Genomic DNA, 15,287 nt, shown 5'->3' with positions numbered 1-15,287 from the left:
TTGCAACAGCCATTACAGTTCCTGGAGCCTGGTAACCTTGATGTACGCTTTGGCCGATGGGTCTTTTTACTAATTTCATATTCACTGAAAAGGATATTGAATAGAAAGGTGTATATTCGAGTTTATGCAATATCTAATATCACCAACTACCTCTTAAAGGTAGATCCGGTTTGAAATCTTCGCACTCATACTTAAACATATACAATCGCATAGGGGATCGAGATTTTAGATATAAATATACTATAATGAAAGCCTGCGTCTGATTTGTTCATTTGCAAAAGTAACGTTAGTAAGATTAACTAACTAAAATAGTTGTTGATGTGAGTAATTAGGATGTTATAGTTACTTGTAGGATAGTAGATATTGACCGGTAGTAGTATGTAAAGCCAAGTCTTTCTGTCATTGTTAATTCTAATCCTCCGTTACTATCACACTCGCAATAAATAAATTGTAATAAAAGCTATTACTATCCACTGACGTTTCCTTTACATTTAAATTTTATTACAGCAAGTAAAGCAATTCGATAAATGATTTAATGGGACACCAAGGCTTGTAGATTTCAAACAATATCCTTTCTAAATACTACAAGAGGTAGTTGATACAGTCTATATGCCTTCGTCAGAAATTCAGGATTTTAAAAAGTAAAATAAAACAGTTTTAATCGCTGAAACAAGTTTGTGACAATAAAACACCCAATCAGAGAAATCACACACAGGTTTGTTACGGTGTAGTAAGGGCGATTATAATTAAGATTAATAGATATTGCACTGTCTGTTCAACATCAGCAAGAGTTATGGTAACATAATTTGAAATTTGCAATTGCGATACCATTTAGAATATAGCAGCATTACCAAGCGATAACATCTCCATTATAATTGTAAAATGTCCCATTTTTACTCTTGTCTAAAGACCTAATAACTTGCATCATTTCTGTAGTTGACTCTTCCACACTAAGTGGCGACTTTCTGGAACCAAGATCAGTTCTAACACGTCCAGGATGAATGCTGACGGCGATGACGTTATCATCGATCAAATCGTGACTTAATGCAGTAGTCATTCTGTTTAATGCAGCCTAAATTTGAGTTGAAAGGAAAGAGATTTAGGTGTCAAGTAGCCTTCGTTTTCTGTAATATTTACTGGCAACAAGTAAAAGCCATCAATTGAATATACAGAGTGAATTCCTTCTATAAAATTGAAATTTTATTAATCATACTAGTTACTTTAGAAAGGGCATAAGGGTAGAGTCCACCAGCAAATGTCTCTTTACAGGATCCTACCACGCTCGATATATTAACGATGGCTGCAAGTCCCTTGCTTTTCCCTTCTTTGGTTATTAGGGAATGATAGGCCTATTTACAAAATTCCAATATAGAAAATTTTGATCGTGAAGTTATTACGTAGGTTAAAATTTCGCATTATATAAGTCGAACCACCATTTTAATGTATATATACGTTATTACTTCACAAGAATAACATCGAATATGGCGATTTCATTTACAATTCCACAACTATTGCAGCATACTCGTAGAGATACAGCAGGCAAAGGGATTAGAGATGGAACTTGTTTAACGCTAAGGATCGCTAATGAATTATGACACATCTTCCTACCTGCACGACATTGAGCGGTCCAATAACGTTAGTATGATAAACACGAATCATGTCTTCATTGGTGGTTTGTAATAATTTTCCAGGCGCTCCAATTCCTGCATTATTGATTATTAGATCTAGTCTTTCATCACCTAATTTCTCTCTGACTGAGGCCACAGAATCTTCAATAGATTGCTTCTCTGATGCATCTGAAAATTCGAAGATCAATCTATTCAATCTAAAGTATTTTTCAATGATTACTAAGCGCATAATTTGGCATTTCATAACACAGAGTTGCTTCTTATCCAATAGAAAAATTGGACAGCACAGTTATTCAATTGAAAAAAGTCACCATGAAAGCATAACATTAAATCAAAGTTTCTAATTCATACAGCTCAATCACTAGTAAAGAAGCAGCCAATGCAGTAAGTGCAATACTTTCAACCGACCTAGCTTAATTATGGTCACATTCTTTCGAGTTGCTGCAAGTTCTCTTAAAGTCTGTAAGGGATAGATACTGAGATATATCTAAGTATGCCATTTATTTGATTTTAATTTATAATGTCATAACTATATACGCGTATATTCAGCAATCATCATGATGTATGCGATGATGCAATCACACTATTTACATCCAGTCTGCTACGGCCAGTTTTCATTTACTAGCAGTAGTAACTGTAGGATATCTGGGATTAATCATGACTGCTACCATTATAACCTGCAAGCAGCCAAGTCAGAAAATAGCAGCAATACGATTGTCGATCATGCCACTACAGGATTGATTGTATACTCGTATTTTCATACAGGTTCAGTGGTTAAACAACATCTACGCGTATACTTTTATAGCAGATATCACTCTCAATTTCGTGCCTTGCCAAATGGTTGCTCTAATGGTATGAAAATGGACACTTTTAGCTACCATGCGACGATTCCATCCTATCAAAGCCATGCTTGGAATTATGTATACTAAATTAGTTACATACCGCACTGTCCGTGTATAATTTGGCGATGGTAGCGATGACTAAATTTTTTGGAAGACTGACTTTTATGTAGATAGGCAGTAGCGAGTATTGGGCAATATTTTCTTCTCGTTTTGAGAGGTTCATGCTGCTGTGTTGAATAATAAGAAAGTATATAATATTTAAGTGTTGACAGCATCATGTAGTGCTGTGTAATAAGGCCAAAGGTATCCTTGTTAGTTAGCTACTGTCTTATAATGAAGTACTTGCATCATCTTATAGGATGTTTATAGCTAAATTAGTTGGCCATCTCTTTATGATTGCTAGACTATTAAAGTATTTGTACCGTCGCGTGGCACATCGTTAAGATCAGTGAACGAGTGGAATTTTTTTACTGCTAGCGCCCAAACTACTGTCATTGGCCTGCTCTTTATGATTGCTAGACTAATGAAGTATTTATACCGTTGGTTATGTGGTTCTATCACGGACTACTTCCTGACAAGTTTACTAGTCTAAGGTAAAGCACTTACTTTGAGTTGCTTCTACAGATTACTACCCTAATCTGCCGAAAGATCGAGTAAAGAATATAGTACTACTACTATAACGCCTAAAAACTATCCTTTTGAATGGCTGGCAACCAGTAGACACTATAATACAGAAACACCGTCAGTAGCAATACTTTCTTTAACTTTAGAATTTAGGCAACGTAGTGCCGTAGCAAGCTACTAAAAGGGTATATTGTTAAGATCAGTGAACGAGTGGAATTTTTTACTGCTAGCGTCAAATTAATTGACCAGCTCTTTACGATTGCTAGGCTAATAAAGTATTTGTACTGTTGTGCGACTACTAAAAGGGCACATCGTTAAGATCAATGAACGAGCGGAATTTTTTACTGCTAGCGCCAAATTAATTGACCAGCTCTTTACGATTGCTAGACTAATAAAGTATTTGTACAGTTGTGTGACTACTAAAAGGGTACATCGTTAAGATCAGTGAGCGAGCGGAATTTTTTAATGCTGCTAGCGCCTAGCAGCGAGTCATGAACAACAGGTAAGGAATGATCCATGCTGCGTGCATCGTTAGCTAGCTCTTAAGATTGCTAATAGCGTTCTTTGCTAAGTGCCATAATAACAACATCACTCACGCCACTAACCTTAGCAGTGTCACCCTGTGGAGATCTGCAAGTGGCAAATATATGCTTCGGAGAGTGCGATGCTGCAGCCAATCGCTCTACAAATCCTAATCCTATCCCTCGACTGGCTCCTGTGATCAACACACTTTGAAAAGTGAACGCCATCATGAGCCCAAGACGACACCAATACGCGTTAGTAAACCGAGAAGGAAATCAACAAGACTAGATTGATAAATTGAAATTTAGGAACTATCATCTGGCTGATGGTTTGACGAACTGTGCAGCTTGAGCTGAAATAGTAGATACCGGGCAATGCATCTTGGAGCCAAAAAGATGTCATCCCTTCTACTCGACGCTATGGTTAGTATAGTTTGAGATATTCTATTTTATGTTGCATTTTTGCTACAGATTGCCTTCCTGTACAATATTGAATGTAAAACAAAACTGATGTCATGTCCACTCGCAATTTAAGACCTCCCATCGTCCCACTTAGTGTTATTATGATGAAATGCTAATGAGGTCAAAGAATAACCTTTTATGGAGGATGCAACTCTATATAGTAGTGTATTTTCTTTCACCGCTCTCTATCGGACAGCGCTTATTTATGACTAGAATTGGATCCCCCAAATTTACGTCGACGTGAAGAACAAATGCGTTTAAATAAATAAAATAAAATTAATTCACTATGACAATTTAATAAAAGAGTTTTTATTTGCACACACCAAGACAATAGACAGTATGGAGTTGGAGTAGATAGATGCACTAGCAGAACAGCAAGAATAACATGTCACTAAGTGATAAATTGGAGAGCTCTAGTCGTAGAGAATTGACATAATCCATTACTCCAATTTAAAACGCCTGATCGAGAGGGTGTTGATTTTGACCCAAAAGCAGCAAGGTCACAACATAGTCAACAGTGCGATACCATACTCAACCACGAGTAAAGATCACAGACTCATCGGTGAAAAACTACCCTATACATAGGAAATTATTGAATTTACAGCTAGTAGTTTTATTCCTTCCATCAGTAAGCCATTCTTCCATACCCCTTGATTGGATTTGCAGTCCGGTACGAGTTGACAGTCATTCTGATCTATCCACAATATGGCGATGTTTAAATTTGAAAGCGTATTAGTAACTGGAGCTAATCGAGGATTGGGACTTGAATTTATCAAGCAATTATCCGCTTCGCCTCAACTTAAATATATATTTGCTACATGCAGATCTCCAGAAGGCGATAATGCCAAGGTGAGTTGGATTGAGACGTGTTGATAGCCATGGACAGAACTACTTCCGTGAAAAATACTGATTTGAAGTGGAGTATTCTGTGTTGATAGCCATGGACAGAACTACTTCCATGAAAAATACTGATTTGAAGTAGAGTATTCTACACTGTAAAGTACTACTATTATTGCCTGTATGTCCAAATGTACATAAAGCTCATGATGTACGCCTGGGCATGGACTGCTAAAATGGAGTAGTCGTTGATGGACGCCTATAGGATCAAATACATTCGATCTACGTTGTACAGTAGAACAATTTGCTGGGTCCGTCGAATGCATTTGATTCCACCAATGTTTTGATGAAGTGGTATCAGATTTCAAGCTACTAGAATGAGTTGATCCACTTACTGTACCTTAATATCTAGTCCTACTGCATTCAATGTGATTGCCAATAGTGCCAAAACGATCGAAATATCCCAATAGAATAACCCCAAAGTACAGTAAAAATGATAATAAACTACGACATTATTCTACTGCTCATTATAATCAAAGACATGTACTCATCTTATTATACATACGCTTTATGCCCTTTTGACAGAGCTTAAGAGAACTTGCGACTAAGCGAAGCAATGTGACCATCATCAAGCTAGGTCAGTCTTGGACCGAATTTTATTGGATCCCAACCGATAGAATACAATGTCAATTTTATACGCTTATAGCACAATGATTTTTCTTAATGTTGAAATTAATAGTTTGCATTATGTGCAATAGACTGAGGTTTGACGAACTAACAGTCGACTGAATCGGTTTAAGAGTTTACGGAGAGATACTTTTTGTTGCGTAGCTCGATATGATGAAAAGAGAAGCCAGAGTATTAAGGACAGAGATAGCAGTGCAACGATTAATTATAGTGTAATGATTTTTCCAAATGTTGAAATCGATGATCTGCACGATGCATTTGTTATTATAAAGCTACATTTCGATACTTAACTCATCATAGTAAAAATAGTCTCCAGAGTGTTGAGGATAAGGATAACACTGCTGTACGTATTAACATGATCAAATGATTAAAAACATCTTAGATAGAAATTGCCTGCTTTCGAAAATTTTTTAGATTCTTCGGACAAGCAATCGATTGAAAATTCAGCAGTGGTGGTTAAAGAAAAGTTAGCGGATCAAGGGCTCGACCTGATTATAAACAATGCAGGAATTGAAGCACCGGGAAAGTTATTGCAAGTTACCAATGAAGACTTAATTCGAGTTTATCATACCAACGTGATCGGACCACTTAATGTCATTCAGGTAAAACTATATTAGTAAATAGCGATAACGTTTAATCCAATTCAATCGAAATATGAAAAAAAAAAATTATATACAGTAGTAAGAGCAGCGATTTGACGTTAAAGTGAGAGTAAGGGTAACATTTTTACTAGAGTAGTCTATGAAGAAAACAAAGTCTACATACTGTACATAGTATTGAAAGAAAATAACATCTAGCAAAGTTACACTAATAATTTATAGGTATAAATATATTATTAGTAATAATATATAAGCCAATTCAATTTAAAATATTGAACAATGTACATAGATATTGCGTATAGTAAACAACGGCTAGCATAGTTATATCTTCAATTTATTGGTATCGATATATTTTTAAATAGTGATAACGCTTAAAATGGTAGCTCAGATTCTATTATTATGTCGAAACAAGGAAATTAAAAGTATAACTATGTTAGGTGTTATTTTCTTCACGTACCATAAATTAAAAATATAACCATGCTGAATGTTGTTTTCTTCAAGTACTATGCACAGTATGTAGACTGCTGAACGCTTTAAATTAATTGGCTTAAGGAAGCGCCATTGCTCGCAGTTTAGTTATTGTACGTACGATCTTATTTTTTTTTCCTTAAATAAAATAATAACGATGCTGTACGCGTTCATAATATCATGGTCTGATCTTTGTAACAATTGTAATTTTCGTACACTTAATTTTGTGTTCTTTTAACAGGCCTATCACTCCTTAATAACAAATGCAGGAAAGAGGAAGGGATTTGCAGCCATTATCAATATGTCAAGCTGGTTAGGATCATGTGCGGAGACATCTTGTGGTGGAATGTATCCGTACGGGCTTTCTAAAGTAACTAGTAGAAACCATTACGAATTGAATCTATATTCGTATGCTAAGTATTACGGAAAACGAGGAATAACACACTTGCATCATTTTATTTTTAACTCGCCCAGGCTGCTATGAATAGAATGACCAGAGCATTAAGTTACGACCTGATCGATGATAACGTTATCACCGTGAGCTTTCATCCTGGATGGGTTAAGACTGATCTTGGTTCTCAACAAGCTCCATTAACTGTTGAGGACTCGATTAAAGATACACTTAATTTTATTCAATCTTTGGATAAGAGTAAAAATGGAACGTTTTACCACGCCAACGGCAATATTATCCCCTGGTAAAGTTATTCCAAAGAGTGCATGTCGTAAATTTAATTCCAATAGATTTTGAAACCCTTTTATTAGTTATTTGCTCTATCTGATAGCGAGTAATAACCCTTACAAAATATGTATACGCATATTGTTCGTAACTGCTGACTTCACTCTTAAAATAAAGTTGGAAGTTCCACTAAATTCGTTGCAGCTATTTAAGAACAATTTGATAATATTAAAAGTGTCTCCATTCACATGAAGACTGCAATTACGGTATGGCATGTTACAATCCAATGTACGAGTATAGTATACCTGGCACAATATCACCTTTGAGTGCTGATGGTCTTTCCTAGGGACTACTAAATAATCAATTTAATCTATTAATCGTAAATTAAGAGCCGTTTCTTAGGATAAAAGCCGACGAGTGTGCATAATCATGATAGCAATTTATTGTTTATTGATATTTGCTAATGAATTTATTATTGCATGAAGTTCTTTACTTTCTATTCAATTCATGCACAGCACAAGTACAATTGGACAGCTGTGCAGTTTAAGTTAATTACATCCATTTTGTGAAAATAGTAAAATTCGGGAGACTTATATTTAAGGTCGATGTATGCGGAGATAAGGTAGCTATAACTGAGAATGATTGCATTAATAATACTGCTACGACAACAGCATGTACTCGAGAATCTTACATTTTTGGGTATATTAGTTAAGTTTCATTACCTTTATAATTCATATACCCACAAATCTAATCAATCTATATCACAGACAGTCAGAATTCTCATGGCACTATACAGCCCATATAAGGTAGATAGAAAACGAACAGATCAGAACAAAGCTGCATTAACGGATTAAAAGCTTTTAGCAGCCATCTCCTATCCATACAAGTATACTCGTATCTCGCACTAACAAAATTTATTTTCTTAATCTTGCACAATTCACAATCAAATCAGTCGCAACCATTATCATCTTTAGCTTTGAAAGTGCAAAGAATACAACAACTATAGGTCGCTGATTACTTATACAGGTATGTTTACTACTTATGAATTTGCACATATTGTATAGGCTTACGTCATTAAAGAAACCATACAAGTACTCCCTCATATGCCGGCACGTAAGTGATGCAGCACTGTCATTGCAATCTTTTGGGTGATGAAGTAATTTAAATACTAAGTAACTGTTCTTAAGTACTGTAGCTGCAACAAAATTTAGTACGATTATTATTCCAGTTCGGCAAAATGTGCAAGTTTAATGAAAGCGTAAAAAAGCAACTACGATTGCTTTAGTCAACATCTATATTGCTATTGGTATTGCTGATACTCAGTAAAAATAAGTAAATGGCCAATATTTATTTAAATTTACAATATATTCCTTCGCTTAAATTTTACCACGGGAGCCTATTTCCGTTGTAGTTGTAAAATGTTCCATTCTTATTCTTGTCCAAAGATCTAATAATTATAAGCATTTTTTCAATCGATTCTTTCGTGGTTAGTATTGCATCTTGTGAACCAATATCAGTCTTAACCCATCCTGGATTCATGCTCATGGCAATAACGTTATGTACGATCAAATCGAAACTAAATGCTCTCGTCATTCTGTTCATTGCTGCCTGAAATAATTTAAAATGAAATGATATTAGTATCCAATTTTCTTATTTTTCGTATGACTTATTGCGGAAGGTATAAACTTATAGATTATATCTCTTATAAAGTGAGCATTATCATATAGTTTCTACTAGTTACCTTAGAAACACCATACGGAAAAAAGTCAGCAGAAAATGTTTGCTCGCATGATCCTCGCTGGCTCGATATATTGATCACGGCTGCAAATCCCTTTTTCTTTCCTGCTTTTGTTATTAAGGAGTAATAGGCCTGTTTAATACAATGCGAAATCAAATAGTATCATAATTATTGCCAAGATTCTTGTATTGTACAATATGTTTAGTATTATTACTTTTCATTATTTTTAATATCTACGACATAAAAAAGTATGGCGTAATATAATAACCAATCATAAAGGAATTACACTCGAAGAAAACTCAAACTACGCTGTTGATGTATAGAGTGAAATAATACTTATAACTATAACAGCCGTTGCTTTCACCCACGATGTATACGCAGACTATGGAATAATTTAAAATTGAATTTGGTTAAAACATGCTAGTTTCTTTAATATTTGCATTATACCTGTACAACATTGAGTGGTCCGATAACATTGGTATGATAAACACGAATCATATCTTCATTTGTAGCTTGCAAGAATTCTTCGGGTGCTCCAACTCCTGCATTATTGATTATCAGATCTAGTCCTTCATCACCTAATTTCTCTTTGACAGCTACTGCTGAATTTTCAATAGATTGTTTATCCAAAGCATCTATAAAATATGTTAGAAGCAGGCTACTCGATCAAAGATATTTTCAATTGTCAATTCAGTACACATAGTATCTCCGTAAGTCTAGCTCTATACTACATTCACTCTGTAGGGTGTCGTATCAAAAAGTAGATATCCATACTGCAAGTAACCAATTTTGACATTTGGAAAATCATCAAGCTCAAATTTTTTAGGTCAAGTAAGTCCAATAAATACGTAAACCCAGTTTTTGCATGTACATTTATTATTCTCCTGTTAAAGTATTGGTATGATAGCAGCATTCGATAACAGAAAAACTTGATGGATAGGATTTAGATTAGGATCAAATCCTTTTGTATGTGATACTATTTATGCAAAAACTTGGTCGGTCTTTAAGCTTGATCTCTAATATCCAAATTTGCATGGATTGTTATCATGGATAAAAGATTCGTTCAAAAGGTGCAATGCATTTGTACTGACCTAGCTTAGCAATCGTCACATTGCTATGATTAGCAGCAAGTTCTCTCAAGTTCTACGAAAAAATCAATTGGTTTACACAAAGCAATTAGGATATCAATCTATTGCCAGATGACATCAGATATACGAGTTCATTTTAGTAAACTGCTCTAGAATACATAGCGTTTATATCGATGTTAATTTAATTCAAAGTCAGCATACTATCCAATCACGGTTTGAAATATCGCAATTGGGTAATGCAGCAAACCTTGGCAGTATCACCCTCTGGAGATCGGCAAGTAGCAAATATATGCTTGGGAGACGGCGATGCTTTGGATAATTGCTCGACAAATTCGAGTCCCAATCCCCGACTCGCTCCAGTGATTAATACGCTTTCGAATTGGAAGGCCATGAGTATTAAGTCAACAGCAGTTGGATTATACTTGCAGGATGCTGACTAAAAGTGGATCTAGTAGAATAGGACAGTCTAGTAACGATATGTGGAATAAACTAGAAGAGACTAGTGTACTGTTTTCCTTAATGGGAAATTTAGTGATTCAGACTCGTTTTTACACTCTGAAAAGTATCAGGATTTTTATTCAGGTTATTCACAAGAATCACATACGGGGAAGCTAGTAACAGAATTGGTCTAGAGCATAGACAACTCGTCTTATATACTGTAGACAGGTGATGCTTATCGATTTAGCTCGCACTGTACTCGACCAAGATCACATTTACAATTAGGGATCATATTACATTTCCCTTTCTTTTTAACAACAAAAAAACTTCACATATACATTATATAGAAGCAAGGCAATACAGATACTTCTTAATACTAAAAGTGATACTGATCGTGTTCGTTAATTAATTAATACATAATACCATACTCTATACAGCAATATATATGGACTACGGTATATGTTCGTATGTTAACCTTTCCGCTCCGTTCTCATGGTGTTATCATTAATTACATTTGAAAATAATCATTATTATTACAATTACTTTCAGACTTTGAACAGTAAATTACAATTACAATTACGCGCAAGATTTAATAATTACAATTACAATTATACACAAGATGTAATAATTACAATTATAATTACAATCTTAGTAACTATTGATCCATCGATTTAATTGTTCAAAATTGATTTTAAATACGGAGCTAGCTTGCGCTAAATGAATCAGCACGGACAAAAAATTGAATACAGGTGCAATTTCTACCAATTGGAATGTACCAAAGCAACTCGAGCTTACAAAAATAGTCTTACTTTAATAATCTCTGCCTATACAATACTTTACTAGAATAGGATCAAAGAGACTTGAGCAGAGTTGAGGAACGAACGAATTGAAAAAAGAAACTAATAATTAAATTAATTCAATAAAAAAAATTTTTATTTGCAAATACCAACGTACAGACAGCTACTATTCTGTTAGAGTAGAGAACGAAGTAAAGAGAGAATAGAGCAGTACAAGAGAAAGATATAACGAATATACTTGCATTACAACAAGATGGATTACTGAGAGAAGAATTGTACGGTCCATCAGCACAAAACTGCACTAACAGATTAACAGTTTTTAGCATTCGCGTCTTTTATATATATATTATATATACTAGTATCTCACACAAATAAAATTTGTCGTCTTTATTCTTGCATAATTTACAATTAAACCAGTCATAACGTTGTCATCTTGAAATTTGAAACCACAAATATTACAACTACTGGAATTAGTCTAAGGCTGAGATCCGAAATTGCATGGCAATTATCTATACGTTTGTATGTATACAGTATAGGTAGAGATCATTAGAAAAATCATGCAGTCCTCCCTCGCAAGCCTGTATGCAACACCATCATTCCAATTTTTTGGCGTACGCACATCAGGCAATTTTAATGCTAAGCAATTGTCCTTAAATACTATAACGGTAGTAAATTTTGTACAATTATTATCCAAGTAGGTAAAATTTACAAATTTATTGAAAGCGCCAAATAGTAACTACGATTACTTCGATTAACATATTTATTGCTATGAGTATTATTAAAGCTCAATAAGCGTAAGTAGATGATAACAGCATCTACACTTGTTTAAATTTACAATACGTTTCTTCACAGAAATTTTACCAGGGGACCATTTTTCCGACGTAGTTGTAAAATATTCCATTCTTATTCCTGTCCAAGATCTAGTCACTTTAAGCATTTTTTCAATCGATTCTTTCGTGGTCAGTGTTGCACTTTGCGAACCAAGATCAGTCTTTACCTATCCCGGATTCATACTTATGGCAATGACGTTATCACCGATCAGATCGATACTTAATCCTTTCGTCAGTCTATTCATTACAGCCTGAAACAATTTAAAACGAAATGATTCTAGCATCAAACTTTTTCATTTTTGTATGACTTATTATAGAAGATATAAAGTATGAACTTATAGATTAAATCTCCTTTATAAAGTGAGCATTGTTGTAGTTTCTACTAGTTACCTTAGAAAGGCCGTACGGGTAAAATTTACCAACAGGTGTTTGCCCGCATGATTCTAACCAGCTCGTTATATTAATCATGGCTGCAAATCCCTTTTTCTTTCCTGCTTTTATTATTAAGAAGTGATAGGCCTATTGAATGCGATGCAAAGTCAAGTAATATCATAATTACTGTTAAGATTCTTGCATTGTGTAATACGTTCAGTATCATTACTTTTTATTATTTGTTAATTATCAACGCAAAAAAAGTGTCGCAAATATGTATTAGTCAACTACCAAGGAATTGCTTTTCATGTAGACTTAGGTACCGCTATTGAAGGATGAAGTAATATAACTTGGCTAAAACATGGCGGTTCTTTAATGTCGTATTATACCTGTGCGACATTACGTTAGTTTGATAAACACGAATCAGATCTTCATTTGTAACTTGCAATAGTTTTCCAGGTGCTCCAATTCCTGTATTATTAATTATCAGATCTAGTCCTTGATTACCTAACTTCTCTTTAATTACAGCTACTAAATTTTCAATAGATTGTTTATCCGAAGCATCTATAAAACGTTAGAACCAAACTACACCATTAAAGATATTTTCAATCATTATGTATGGCATCTCTGACATCTAACTCTATACTGTTTTCACTTTGTAGAGTGCTGTATCAAGAAGTAGATATTCATACTTCAATTGATTTTGATATTTGGAAAAATCACCATGGTAAAAAATATTTTTAGGTCAAGTCCAATAAAGAAACCAAGTTTTTGCAGGAACATTTATCCTCCTGTTACAATATTGGTATGGCACCAGCACTGCATAGCTGGAAAACTTATGAATGGAATTAGGACCAGATTTATTTTTATGTGATACAGTCTATGCAAAAACTAGGTCGGTCTTTGGGCTTAAATCTATATCTCCAAATTTGCATGGATTATTATCATGGATAAAAGATTCGGTCAACAGGTGCAATGTATTAGTACTGACCTAGCTTAACTATCGTCACATTGCTACGATTAGCGGCTAGTTCTTTTAAGTTCTACGAAGACTTCAATGGTTCATATCAAGCAATTCGGATATCAATCTATTAGTAGATGAGATCAGATTCATCTTAGTAAACTCCTCTGGAACACATAATGCATGCATTGATATTATTGTAATTCGCGAGTAATTTAATTTACTATCTGCATACTATCCAATATACGGTTTGAAATATTGGGTAATGCAACTAACTTTGGCAGTATCACCCTCTTGGAGATCAGCATGTGGCAAATATATACTTGGGAAACGGCGATGCTTTAGATAATTGCTTGGTAAATTTGAGTCCCGATCTTCAACTTGCTCTAGTGATTAACACGCTTTCGAATTGGAAGGGGATGAATGTTAAACCAACAGTAATTAGGTTGTACTTGCAGAGTGCTGACTAGAAGTGGATTCAACAAAAGTCCAGTAGAATAGGAAGCCTACCGATGATATGAGAGATAGACCAGAGGAGACTAGTACTGACCTTAGAATGAAGGACGACAAGACGGAAATGGGAGAAGCGGATCCAGGTTAAGAATGTGTTGGGCTGCAAATTGCAAGGTTGCAACCGCTTTTAGTTCTAGTAGGATCATAGTTTAACTATTAATTAATACGCGCATTATTGCGATTGTCCTGTATCTGTATCACGCCGAATAATAGCTACTAATCATAAAACCAATATTACAGAGACATGGCGAACCCTTTAAAATAGTTGAAAGATATTCAGCTATGGTGATACCTTGAATTATATCTTTAAATTTTGAAGAAATATACTTTAAATTTGGCTCAAATTGCACGCAGCCAGATCAGTACAACCTCGAACTCTTGATGTTTAGATTACTTTTTATTGTACAGTAGTACTGAGTAGTTTTATTTCTTTCAACTTTTTAATGTAAACTATGAGTCACTGATATACGTACGGTAGTTCTAACCATGTCGTAATACTGGTCTATAAGCAAGGCGATACAGATACATCTACTAATTACTTATTGATACTAAAAGTGATCTATACTAATAGTGTTTGTTAATTAATACATAATACTCTATACAGTAATTTTGTACAATCTGTGCTGTATATACGCAATAAATATACGGGTTCATCCACACAGAACTGCACTAACGGATTAACAGCTTTTAGCATCTGACTCTTTATACTCTTATATATCAGTCAGTATACCTGTATCTCACACAAATAAAATTTTTTGTCTTTACTATTGCATAATTTACAATCAAACCAATCGCAATATTATTATCTTCAACTTTGAAAGCATAAACGATACAACTATTGGAATTGGTCTAAGGCTGAGATCCGAAATGGCATGGCAATTATCTATACGGTTGTATTTACAGCTTATGAATTTCCACAGGGTGATGATGCCAAAGTTAGTTCAATTAACCCTAGTAACTTATTTCTTGCCATGCTGTACACTGCCTAATAGCAGTCAAATATACTGCAATATACATTCAGTAGGCATAGCTCATTAGAAAAATCAAACAGTCCTTCCTTGCATGTAACACTATCATTGCAATCTTTTGGTGCAACGAAATAATTTAGATACTGCAGCTGTAGCAAATTTAATACGATTATTATCCTATTCGGAAAAATTTGCAAGTTTATTGAAAGTGTAAGAAAACAAATACGATTACTTCGAT

At 34.5% G+C, this 15,287-nt stretch overlaps 4 protein-coding genes across 4 annotated transcripts; 1 reads left to right on the top strand and 3 right to left on the bottom strand.

The window, feature by feature from the left end:
- Nucleotides 1–847: 847 nt before the first annotated feature.
- TRIADDRAFT_25491 (uncharacterized protein) lies at nt 848–3,843 on the bottom strand (the record flags this gene model as incomplete). Its single annotated transcript, XM_002112596.1, has 5 exons — nt 848–1,072; nt 1,221–1,349; nt 1,609–1,796; nt 2,037–2,088; nt 3,700–3,843. The coding sequence occupies 5 exons, from the start codon at nt 3,841–3,843 to the stop codon at nt 848–850; spliced, it is 738 nt and encodes a 245-aa protein (XP_002112632.1).
- Nucleotides 3,844–4,782: 939 nt separating this feature from the next.
- TRIADDRAFT_56846 (uncharacterized protein) lies at nt 4,783–7,367 on the top strand (the record flags this gene model as incomplete). The annotated part of the gene is made up of 5 exons (XM_002113028.1): nt 4,783–4,926; nt 5,500–5,551; nt 6,016–6,203; nt 6,910–7,038; nt 7,143–7,367. The coding sequence occupies 5 exons, from the start codon at nt 4,783–4,785 to the stop codon at nt 7,365–7,367; spliced, it is 738 nt and encodes a 245-aa protein (XP_002113064.1).
- Nucleotides 7,368–8,727: 1,360 nt separating this feature from the next.
- TRIADDRAFT_56845 (uncharacterized protein) lies at nt 8,728–10,561 on the bottom strand (the record flags this gene model as incomplete). Its single annotated transcript, XM_002112595.1, has 5 exons — nt 8,728–8,952; nt 9,086–9,214; nt 9,530–9,717; nt 10,174–10,225; nt 10,418–10,561. 5 exons carry the CDS (start codon nt 10,559–10,561, stop codon nt 8,728–8,730), a joined length of 738 nt encoding a protein of 245 aa, XP_002112631.1.
- Nucleotides 10,562–12,402: 1,841 nt separating this feature from the next.
- Nucleotides 12,403–14,569, bottom strand: TRIADDRAFT_56844 (uncharacterized protein; the record flags this gene model as incomplete). Its single annotated transcript, XM_002112594.1, has 7 exons — nt 12,403–12,486; nt 12,626–12,754; nt 13,011–13,078; nt 13,115–13,171; nt 13,599–13,650; nt 14,119–14,181; nt 14,555–14,569. 7 exons carry the CDS (start codon nt 14,567–14,569, stop codon nt 12,403–12,405), a joined length of 468 nt encoding a protein of 155 aa, XP_002112630.1.
- Between the last annotated feature and the right edge of the window lie 718 nt (nt 14,570–15,287).

Source organism: Trichoplax adhaerens, genomic scaffold, assembly GCF_000150275.1.
Source record: "Trichoplax adhaerens TRIADscaffold_5 genomic scaffold, whole genome shotgun sequence".
Classification (NCBI taxonomy): Eukaryota; Metazoa; Placozoa; class Uniplacotomia; order Trichoplacea; family Trichoplacidae; genus Trichoplax; species Trichoplax adhaerens.
Note: the sequence above shows the minus strand (reverse complement) of the source record. Positions and strands in the feature narration are given on the sequence as shown.